At 41.6% G+C, this 12500-nt stretch overlaps 1 protein-coding gene across 3 annotated transcripts in view; it reads right to left on the bottom strand.

Annotated features, from left to right (window-relative positions):
• Nucleotides 1-12500, bottom strand: part of LOC125046134 (relaxin receptor 2-like) — a 192559-nt gene that overhangs the window by 131517 nt on the left and 48542 nt on the right. For 2 of the 3 annotated variants that reach the window (XM_047643788.1, XM_047643790.1), the window contains exon 2: nucleotides 11998-12133. In XM_047643788.1, coding sequence (XP_047499744.1) covers nucleotides 11998-12100 — 103 coding nt within the window. In that variant the 5' untranslated portion in view covers nucleotides 12101-12133. The remainder of the gene's footprint in view (nucleotides 1-11997; nucleotides 12134-12500) is intronic. The other variant, XM_047643789.1, reaches the window with a different exon arrangement.

Raw genomic sequence — 12500 nt, 5'->3', positions numbered from 1 at the left:
AGCTGACGGATCCAAGGGACAGATCCAAGGGACCGTTTGGCACCAGTGGCGTCACTGTGGTTGCTCCGGCTCCGGTTGACTCCCGAAGCCTTTTCATCTTATAGATACTACAAAGCAGTGGATTGTTTTGTATAGGGTGGACTCACTCATCTCACGAAAGTCTGCTTCTCAGACCACCAGGCCGCCAACAGAATTCAAGAAAAGGGTATCCGTTCAGTCTCTTTGTTGCCCCATGACAAATAGAATTAGAGCGCTTCATGCCACTCAGGCAGTGCATGAACTGCTATGGATATGGCCACCTATAAGGCCAATGCAAAGAAGCAAAGAAAGCCAGGTGCTCTGAATGTGGCTCCAACACCCATTCGTACAGGGGCTGCAAAAGCAGCGTCAAAAATGACTAAATTGCGGTGGTGATCATTCCACGTTTGCCAACTGCTGCCCTGTACAAGAAGAAGCGATGAAAATCTCGCAAGAGAAAGAAAAAGAAAGAAAGAGAAAGAAGCTAGGCCTCTTAAAGTCGTGGCGCAAAAGGCGGCCCAAGAGACGGTGCCGGCAACCACTAATGCCTGAAAACCTTTGATCAATAAATTTCGACAGGACATCAAAACTAGAGCCACGGAAACTGAACCTACTATCCACCTGGTCATTCCAAATGATGTCTCTAAAGAGATCATGATTGTCCTCTTCCACGCACACCTGCAGATTCTAATTGCCCTGAGAAGGGCTTCAGGCACCATGCCAAAGAGGTCCTAGCCAAGAACTAGGTACCCGAGCTAGATCTGGGGGAGGCAGATTCCTGGGCATTTTGAGAGTTATCCAGCCCCCTGCAGAATCCCCAAATATCCTCTCCATAGTTACAGGGGTCATCACACGACAATGACCTGGAGAAACAATTTATGAAGATACCTTCAGACCTCCCAATCACCCCTGTGACAGTTCCTAAGCCAGACACTTCGGTAAGACCCAAGGAACAATGACAAAAACAGCCACCTCAGGATTTCCCCAGGGAGGTCCCTCCCACCTTCCCTGATCCACCTCCAGAAATAAAAGAGCTGTCACAAAGATGATGAAGGATGGGACCGCCTCATGGATAGCACTGTAGTCGACCCAAATTTTATGGAATATGATTGCTTGCCGAAAAAAAATAAATGAGATAAAAAGTAACAGTATTAAGTGGCTAATGACCAAAGCAGAGCACCATAACATGGTTATAGCTCAACACATACATGCATACCTCATGGAAGGGAACATAAATATTAACAACACCATGATTGAACAATACGATAATATATGCAAAATACCCAACGGACACCTCATAGATGACACAACACAAAAAAGCAAGTAACACAACATGGTACTTTACACTACACTCACGCCTCACCATTACGTCTTACACTGGACAACACGAAAAAACGAACTCGGCAACTCCTACAGAAAACACGACCCACATATCCTCATTAACAGCCATGGGCTCAATAACGCTGGTCCACTGAAAATCTACACATACACAGTCTATTCTTTCAACAAGTCACAAGAACAAAGTGATGGCGTAGCTATAGCGATCAAAAACAACATCCAACATAAAATCGTTACTTCCACTCAGATCTCTTGGCAGTCGAAATAAACACTACAAGGACCCATTATACTGGCAACACTATTCCTACCTCCACGTAGATCTTACATACTAGAACTTGGCATCCTGCAGCTCCTGAGGCATAACAAATCAATATATATCATGGGAGACTTTAACATAAACCAATCACTGTTTGGCAACCATCACACCAACAACATAGGCAGAGGCCTTGCCTCATACATACAAGGCACTCGGTCTACACACACCAACATAAATTGCCTTTAACACAGCAACAACACCTGACATAGTCCTTGCAAACCAAAGAGCACACCTACGCCACCATATAACAACAGACGATATCACTTCCACCGACCACCTTCCGGTCATTCTAACACTCAACAAACCCTATCATAATCCCAACACAACCCCAAGAATCCTTCAAAGATGCAAACTGGGAGGGCTTCAAACAAGCACTTGAAGACAATAGTAATTTATCTCGAGGGGCAACCTACACACACAATAAACACCCACCTTGAACAGTGGCCCAACGGGCCAACATCCCTAAAACAACACACAAACATATCCCTCTCTACAGAGAAACACAACGTCTGAAATTGCTTAAAATATAATACAGGCACTTACATGAACTATCATTAACATGGGGCTGGGACGCACAACTACACACACAATTAAGAGAACTCCAAATGCAAATAATAAACGAAATTAAAGTAATGAATAAAAAACACTGGGAATCACTTGCACAGAGACAATGTCAAAACACGAAAGACCCCAAGATCTTTTGGAGCTCTTTCTAAATGCTCATGGGGTCGAACAAACAAACCACAACATACCTGTACAATGCACACAGACAGAAGGTTGACTCGGTGGAGATGAATCTTCTCCACAGGGAATTCTGGCAACAGAATTTCCAAATCTCCCCCGCCGAGAACGCCCGATTTGACCACACCACAGAGACCGAGGTAACAGTCAATCTGCCAAAACCTACACCTTACAGCAACTATATTTCCTATGCAGACGACATCACACAGATAAACTCGCACCCCTCTAAATCAAAACACGTCACGAAATGAACAACAGAAAGAGCTATACAGAATATTACCACCTTTAAGCACCATTGAATTTGTTGGTGTTTGTCTGTATTTTCCAAACCCATGCACACAGCGCGTATAACTGCACAACCCATTACAATTAATAACACCAACATCCCATACAAAACAAAGGAAACATTCTCGGTTTTCACTCCTCAACCACAGGCTTCACATCACACGTCACACAACGAATCAGACAAGCACGCACAACACTCATCAAACTCAGATGCTTTTGCACACCACAAACAAAGCTGAGACTACAAAACAATTGTCATACTTATTCTAAAATGCACACCTGTCCCATTGGTTGCAATATCTAACTCACAAAAACTTAAAATGCAATCAGTACAGAACAAAGCACTAATCTGGGTACATGGCACAACAATTCTAGACTTAATTCCCTCAGAAACACTACACAGAACATAAAGCATAGAACCACTTAATACACGCAAACACAGACGAGCTAAAAACACCTGGGCCCGACTACGCGAACAAGAAGTCGAACACGGGGGAGAGAGGGCTGGCTACCTTGGCGTCTCTCAAAGGTATAAATGCGGTGGCGCTGTTACAACGGCTTACGTCATAGTCCTGCCATTGGAACCTCCTTGAAATGTACAGTTCCTCTCCTCCCTCACCGAGGTGAAACAGCCTTTGGGTGGCTGTTTCAGAGGGAAGAAGGAACCGCCTTGAAAAGGTGCAGGACATCTCTTCCCTCACTGAGGTGAAACAACCTTTAGGTAGCCATTTCAGAGGGAAGAAGGAACCGCCTCAAAAAGGTGCAGGATCTCTCTTTCCTCACTGAGGTGAAACAGCCTTTAGGTGGCTGTTTCAGAGGGATGAAGAAACCGCCTTGAAAAGGTGCAGGACCTCTCTTCCCTCACTGAGGTGAAACAAGCCTTTGAGTGGATGTTTCAGAGGGATGAGCAAAGGGTCCCAAACAATGCATGGCAGCCTGGAGGTTGAGCAATGCCTAGCAAGAGTACGCCCTGCGGCTGGCAACACGCCTCTTTGGTCCGTTATTCAAGCAAGAAGGGTGGCCTGATCCCGGCCTGGTCAGGTCAATCGGCTGGTCTCCTTCGGGAGGCTAGGTTCAAGCAGTCATGGCGCCGTTGGCACTTACACTGGTCCTTGAGTACCATTACAATGGCTATTGGTTGTGTACATCCTCTCACCACCCCTGTAGCTGTTAGACAATGGATCTAACATACAGCTTCCTCTTGTTGGACTCCTTAGTGGGTGGGGGTGTTAGATCATGAACCAGTTGTTCACTACATGGAAACTAAAACTTAAAAAAAACACAGAAAGAGATAACTGTTGATGACCCATGTAAGGCCCAGACCAAGGCAGTCACTTTAAAGCCATACATGGCTTCTGGTGGCAAAAGAAAATCTAAGGCACAGGATGACTCTGTCACACCTGCTGCTAAAATGGACAAAACTGAGAACCCATCAGCAGCAAACATGTCTGTCCATCAAATTGTCCAGCAGATGGACTCTCGTGCTGGCCTCTTCAGGCCTGCAGCCAAGCCAGGGAGGCCTCAGAGTTCCCCTCAGACGTCCTCCCTGACTGAGATGGTAGTGCAAGTTGGACCAGCCGAAACAGCTTCTGCTCCCATGACCAAAGCCCAAAGCCGAAAGGGCGGTCCGAAACAACCAAGGCCGGTGACAGACTCTGATTGAGAGTCTGGACCCCCTAGGCATTTCCTACAGTTTAAGGTTCCTTCTAATCCTGAAGACTTCGACAATGCCTACCAACTGGTCAGAGGAATGGAGAAGCAGAGAAAAATCTGGTTGTCAATCTGGGTTGCCAGAGACCAGGGCACGACTACTGTGCTCAAAGACCAAGTTACCCTGAATTTCATGCACGAAACAAAGGAGCTTGAAGATGAGAGGAAAGTGTCTCTCACTAGTGAATCCCGACAATTGGAGAGTCAAGATGGTACTACTTGGCTTCTCAGTTTCGTATGATGTGGATCTGATCACATCACACCCACAAGTCGTGAAGGCTTCCCGAATGTCAAAAGGGAAGACTGCAACCAGGCAAGTCCTGGTGACCCTGAAAGGAACCCCAACCATTACCCTTAATCTGGGTAACTGGGGCAACTTCAACTTAAGTGCTACATATGCCTAAAACATGGTCACCACCAGGCCAAGCTTAGATGTGGTGTCTGCAGCAAGGCACACAACACTGAGGTGTACCTTAAAGCATTCAAGGAAGAACAAAGGGACACAACCAAATGTCCCAATTGTGCCAAGAGGCATCATGCCTGAAGTCTTGCTCTGTCAGGAAAGAAGTGGCCTCAGGCGACAAGAGGTTGCTTAAAAGCGATCATTTGTTCCTGCTCCCCCAGGCACTTATGTCTAGGGACAGAACAAAAGAGGAAAGGCTTCTCGAGCTCCTAAGAGGAAGGAGGCTCCTCCCCTGCCGACACCGGATATTACAGAAGTGCAGAAAGAGAACCAGAGGAATAAAGGTTCAAAGAGCACTGCAAAAGCATGGTGAGGAAGACATGACTCTCCTGTTGACTGCTGTAGTCACTTCAGTAGCAACATCTTTGGGTAGGTTGAGTGAGGAGGCAGAAAAGGCAGTCACGGTCGCCATGACGATAATAACCCAGACTGTTGCAGTCCTGAAGGGAAGGAAGCTGGAGAGAGTCAAACCAGCCCCACCCTTATCCCAGGCCGAGACTCTGTCCCCAACCCTGGCCATACCCTCACAGACAGAGCCAAACCAGGCTGAATCTGTACAGCCAGTGTCAGAACATGCTGACCTAACCAGGTAAAGCCAGCAAAGATAAAGTAAGACACAGACAAAGCCTGAAGTGAGAAAAGCCAAACTAACAAAAGTCAGAGCTACCAAAGGCTCTCTACCCCCCAATGGACCCAGGGATAGCCTGTCAAGCAATCCAAAAACAGATGAAGATCCCTCAATCAGCAAGGACTTCATAATGGAGTTGTCAGACTCCGACACATCTCAATCCGAATATAATGATGTCTCAGATGTAACTAACATCAAGTATCATCATGACACAAAATCTAAGCATACTATAGTGGAACATCAATGGTATACATCAATACATGGAATGCCATCCTTCATGCAATAGTGCCATCAAGAAACATTGACATTGTCAATGAAATTGTGGAAGTGCTTGAAGTTAGACTTACAGACCATACCTAAAACTCGGCCTTTATCCAGGAGTCACAAAGACACCTGGTACTTTAATGACGAAATTAAGGAGATCAACCACAGAGTGACCATGTGCAGAAAACAATTCCAAAGGCAAAGAACCCCTCAAGGGAAGCTGTCAGGGATGCCAAGGAAACTGCTAACAGAGTGAGGCAGGAAAAGTGGCTGGAATGGTGTGAGTCCTTCGACCACCAAACCACTCTTACAGAGTTATGGCAATGGGTCAGGCGAGCTACCAGTTGCTCAGCACCGAGGTGCACACATCACGACTCTCAATCAAAGGTGAACATGGTGCATGATTTCTTTACAAAAACAACTAGCAACAGTCTGCCAGCCAAACTGAGGGCAAGCCAAGGACGCCTACAGCCAGGAAGACTTGCTCATATCAGAGAAAGGGCAGTCAAACCTGATAACTCTGTTATCTTTTCTCTTAGGGAACTAAGAAAAACCTACAAAAACAGTTCTCGCTCAGCCCCGGGTTCTGATGTACCCCTATCATTTCCCACCTAGGACTGGCAGGTGAGCTTGCACTCCTGCAACTCATCAACAAATCCTAAGAAACTTCCACTCTACCCCAGAGCTGGAAAAGGGCTACCATAATTCCCATCCCAAAAACCAAAGGAGCCAGGGAAGTACCACCACATCTCTCTCCTCAGCTGTCTGGCCAAGACGGCCGAGAGGATGGCACTAAACCGACTCCAATGGAAAATGGGACCCCACATTAACATCTCCATGGGTTCACAAGGGGCATGAGCACAGCACACAGCATAGCCACACTCTGCACATCTGTGGTATTCCTAGACCTGGAGTAGGCTTTTGAATTAGCAAGTCCCCCTTGCCATTCAGGAGACCCTGATCCAGAAAGGAATCAGAGCAAAGCTCTTGGCTTGGATAGGTGACTATTTCAGGAACAGAACAGCTAGGGTCAGATTCCAAGGTCACCTATCACATCACATGCCACTAGAAAATGGAATGCCACTGGGTGGGGTTCTCAGTTCAGCCCTATTCAACACCTTAATGTCCTGTATCCTCAACATACACCTCCCAGTGGGGTGCAAGATCATCTATGCAGACGATCTTATAATCATCTCTACTGGACCACATTGCCCAGTATTGTCTGGACCTTGTATCTGAGGAGTGTTGTAGGACAGGACTATAGATCTCTGCAGCCAAATCAAAATCCATGGCTCTGAGACACAATGTTCAAGCCACAACTCTGAAAATCCAGGGAATGGACTTAGAGTGGATCCAGGACATCCAGTACTTTGGGGTAAGGATTAACCGGACCCTCTCCATTCATAAGGAGGTCCAGTACCTGGTTGAGCGAACCAAAACAAGACTGTCTGTCAAGAGAGCAATGACTGGGAGATACATAGGATCATTCTGGGTGCCCCAAGGTGGATGAAGGATCTCAACCTCCTAATGCAGGAAAACCTTCCCCTGGACTCACAAACTGATCTAATGGCAGGATAATTCCTTTCAAAGGTCATCCAGGTTCCAAAGAACACAAGCCCAAGACAAGAAATACTCATATGCCTAGAACAAGACCACGAACTCTTTGCAAACAACTCCTAGCTGTCTCACACAGCCAGGGTGTTGATATGCTAACAGCTCAAAGAACAGTTACTTACCAAAGGCATGGACTTCCCCCATGACTGTATCGAAGCCCCGCTGTGGGCACAAACCTTGATAGAGTTCTCTGTTATGAGCCTGTCAAGGAGAAAGAATCAATACTACATGCCTAGTCTAAAGGCAAAAGCCAAGAGAGTCATTGCAGTCAACACTCTTCTGGATAGGAAAACATACTTCACGGATGGATTAGTCGATCCCTTGCAGCAAGGGATACCACAATATCCATGAGGGTAACAGACAACCCCTCCTCGCTACAGGCAGAGGCAGTTGTGATCATGGGACCCCTAGCCCACACGTCCCTGAGGGAAGGACACGTGGTCATACATACAGACTCCAGGGCAACCATTGACTGTCTTCAACACAGCTCACCCAAAGACAACATCTACCTCCTGACTACTGTGCTTATCATAGCGCATACAATTCTTGTTCAGGATAGAAGAAGATTCATTAATTGGGTCCCCAGCCACATTGGCATCAGAGGGAACGAGCTTGCTGACAGACTAGCCTACATTGGCAGGGATATGCCCCCAAATCCCATTATCATACAACCGAGCCGAAAAATCTTACAGGAGAAGTGTACTACCACAGCTCGTGCATTATATGCATTGTAGCGAGCCGAACGCCACCCTGGTACACTATTTACAGATTTGTGAGTTCACTCAATTTCTGTTACAGGGACCGTCCACAACAGCTGCTGGGCTGATAAAGAGATTATGCGATTTGCTTTCATCATGGCGGCAAGAGAGCCTGCTGGCAATCCCGCCACCACGGTAAGCACAAGTGTCAGAGAACAAAAAGAGACAGCCATAAATAGCTGACACAAGCCGGGTCATATATGGAAGGCCCGGGCGAAGCTAGATCTTCGCAAATCTCAATTATATTGGAACCGAGATCTACATTCCCCGATCCTCCAGCGGAACACGACAACAGCAGCAGTAACACAAGGACTACCCAGTCCTTAGCCGACTAGGGAGCCTTCCGACTCCCCAGCCTACATATGTATACACATACATATATATGTGTGTGTGTGTGTGTGTGTATGTGTATGTATATATACACACACACACACACATATATATATATATATATATATATATATATATATATATATATATATATAAAATACATATATACATATATACATACATATATATATATATATTATAGATATATACATATATATTATATATATACATATATACATACATATATATGTATTATATATATATAATATATATATATTATATATATATACATAATTTGTCTAGTTTGTCTAGCTATCTGACTACTAATTAATTTATTCTCTCTCTCTCAAAAATAACAGAACCTCTGTGTGTGTGTGTGTGTGTGTGTGTATGTATATATATATATATATATATATATATATATATATGTATATATGTATATATGTATATGTCTGGTTGGCTGTCTGTCTGATTGTTTGTTTGTCTGAGTTTGTCTAGCTATCTGACTACTAATTCATTTATTCTCTCTCTCTCTCTCTCTCTCTCAAAAATAACAGAACCTCATGAAAAGGTTTAGCCGTGTAGTACTTTCATCACACTCATGTATTGTTACCATCTTGTATGATTGTATTAATATCAATATTATTAGTATTACAATTTTGACTATTATTATCACGGTTTATTATCATTATCACTATCATTCTTGCTGTTGTTCTTGCTGTTGCTGTTGTTGTTATCATTATCATTATTATTATTATTATTATCATCAATATTCTTATTTTATTACTATAACTATCATCATTATTATCATGATCATTTTTTGTTTTCATCTTTACTTTTATTATTATTATCGTTATCATTATAATTAGTTATTATTATCATCATCGTTATTATTACAATTATAATCGTTATTATTATTATTATTATTATTATTGTTGTTGTTGTTGTTGTTGTTATCATCATCATCATCATCATCATCATCATCATCATCATTATCATTATCATTATCATTATCATTATCATTATCATTAGCATTAGCATTAGCATTAGCATTAGCATTATCATTATCATTATCATTATCATTATCATTATCATCATCATCATCATCATTATAATCATTATTGTTATCAACATTATCATTCTCATCATTATTTTATGATGATGAGATCATGATTATTTTTATCATTCTCATCATCATTAACATCATTATCATTATCAGCATTATCAACATTATTATCACCGTTATCATTATTATAGTTATATTCTTTTTATTACTATTATTATGATTATTATTAGCATTATCATTATATTATTATTACTATAATCATTATTATTATTGTTGTTATCATAATTATCATTATTAGTATCATTATTATTATTATTATTATAGTTATCATTATCATTATTACCATTATTATCATTATTGCTATTATCATTATTATTATTAATGTTATTATTACTGATACTATTATTATCATTATCATTATCACTATCATTATCATTCAATTTATTATTATTATGATGATTATTATTATTATTATTGGTATTGTTATTGTTATTGCTATTATTATCACTATTATCATCATTATCATTATCATTACCATTACCATTATCATTATCATTATTATTATCATGATCATGCAATTTGTTATTATTATTATTATAATTATTAAATTCACTTAAATTTTCGTAATCAAGAGCTGAACCTGAACTCGAAAGTTTTTATTACCTTTATAATAGAGTCAGTCTAATATCATGCATTACCAAATGAAAAGTCTAAATTTGGCAATGATGAATTGACAGCCTGAAAGTTTGTATTTTTACTTTACTTCGTTCTTTCTTTCTCTCTGTTTTCTTTTTTTTTATATGATGGTACTGTTGTAGTTAAATAAAATCCCGCTTGCATCTCTTAGACTATTTCTTGGCAACTCCCTTCTGAGAATCAACATCTTGTATTCGAACTAGCTTTTCCTTCTGATCACTGAATGTGTTTACCTTTTTTAATTCCCTGATGGTCTCTTGCGTCTCTTCATTTACGGAACTTTTTTTTACATTAAGTGATGCACGTGTCTGGCCCCGTTAGTTTCCAATAATGGTTTTTCGGAAATTTCCATCATATGCTCTTGCTCTTTCAACGTCCATAATTCATGGAAGTTTGATTGCAGGTGCGTTAACATTATTACGTCATTATCATCAGCAGAGCAACAAAAGTAATGATTGCATAATATGGTCCACGAAGCACTTTATTTAATGCAACATAAAGGTTTCTCTGCTTCGAAACTATTATTTTTAATAATAATTGGAGGAGTTTCCTTTGTTCGTAAACTTTGTTTAATTATCAACATTTCCCTATAGCATTTGCCCCAACGCGCCAGTATAGGATGACTGAGAATGGGCAAGATTGAGAGTAAGGATAGTTATCTTGCATACCGATTTGACTATTTGCATGACTTCTAGAGAGACCTGTTTAAAGTAACTTTTTTCTTCGTCTTGCATCGGCAGCAGATCTTTCTCACACTCTTTATTCTCTGTGAAGCTAAATCTGTTACCGAGTAAAAAAAATACAGATGAATTTCCTAATGTTGCAGTCGGATCTTAAGTCCCGGGAGGGTGGAGAGATTGCATTGCAAAATTATCAAATACTACATCTCAAGTCTGAGAATTTGTTGATGATTTATAACTTTGCAGGGGTGAAGTACCGCGCCATATCGTTAGAGACTTGATCTCAGGTTGACCTGAAAGATATTGCGAGAAAAGTGGAGAAAAAACATGGAACTCTTTTCGTTTTCCTCAAGCATTTGCTGCTGTGTGCGGCGCACTCTAAGCTGCCATTTACAAGGCAGCTCTATCGCATCAACAGGCTGAAAGAAGGTTTACGGGGACGGTTTGCGCTAATGGAGTCTTCTGTATAATGACTCCAGTAAAGGCAAATAGATATAAGGTATGAGAGCATATACAGTTGCCAGAGAAGAGAGCTGCTCAATGACATTCCAAATTATGGAGGAGTAACATATATTTTGAAGAAATAGTTTGATATTTGACCCAACGCATTTCAAACTAATTTTCTGAGACTACATATTCAGTGATAAGATAGGAAAGGGAAGGTTTCAAAATCAAGCAATGCGACGGTTGATATGAGCTTGAGTAATAACAAATAAGTAAATAAACAAATACAAATTTATGGTCACCTCCGGCTCCCCTGAAGACAGACTAATTTAATATGCACGAGGTCGCCGCTTCACGCTCCCCTCGCACTCGCTCCCCTGTTGTCTCCTGTCTCTCATATTACTACCTTGTCCTCTTGCTCCTTCACATGCGCTAATAAAAGCGGCTTTTTCAACTTGCGAGAAATTGGTATATGATGAAATACCTACACGTACGTTAAGGATAAAAGAAAAAAAAGATATCCGAGCGAGAAACATGCATCAAAATATGTATTTCAATGTCTTCGAATGAAATGAACCCTTGTTTTCGAAATATTGAAACCCAAACATCCGAAGAAGGGCGGAAATGATGAAATAGAATCACTTACCGTCGCCGAGGACAGGGCTGAGCATGGCGCACGCGGCAGGAGCGGAACAAAGAGCGAGAGAGAGAAGGAAGGAGGCGGCCGAGAATCCGTGTTTCTCCGCCATGATTCTCCCCCCTTGCTGGGCTCGACGCAGCTGCTGTAACAAAGGGCATTGTGAATAAGTGCGACCTCTGGAGTACTTGCATGTGTGCGAACGTTCAGAAAAGGTAGAGTGGGATGGAGGAAGGCGGAAAATAAGATCAGAAATGTAATTTCTCTTAACGGGTCTTTTTTACTGGTATTAATTTTCTTAGGCCTAACAAATCTGTAAGAGGAAAGGCCAATAAGGGTTTTATTAGTATTGATAGTATATGCGGTTATATCAAGAATAAAGTTATACTAATGATAAATATAATCACCATTATCATCATTATCTTCATCCCTAACTATATTTATTGAGAAAATAACTAAAACACTAATAATTATAATTTCAGTTGATGTAATATTTTTCATATAAATAAGAA

Source organism: Penaeus chinensis, chromosome 38 (genome assembly GCF_019202785.1).
Source record: "Penaeus chinensis breed Huanghai No. 1 chromosome 38, ASM1920278v2, whole genome shotgun sequence".
Lineage (NCBI taxonomy): Eukaryota > Metazoa > Arthropoda > Malacostraca > Decapoda > Penaeidae > Penaeus > Penaeus chinensis.
Note: the sequence above shows the minus strand (reverse complement) of the source record. Positions and strands in the feature narration are given on the sequence as shown.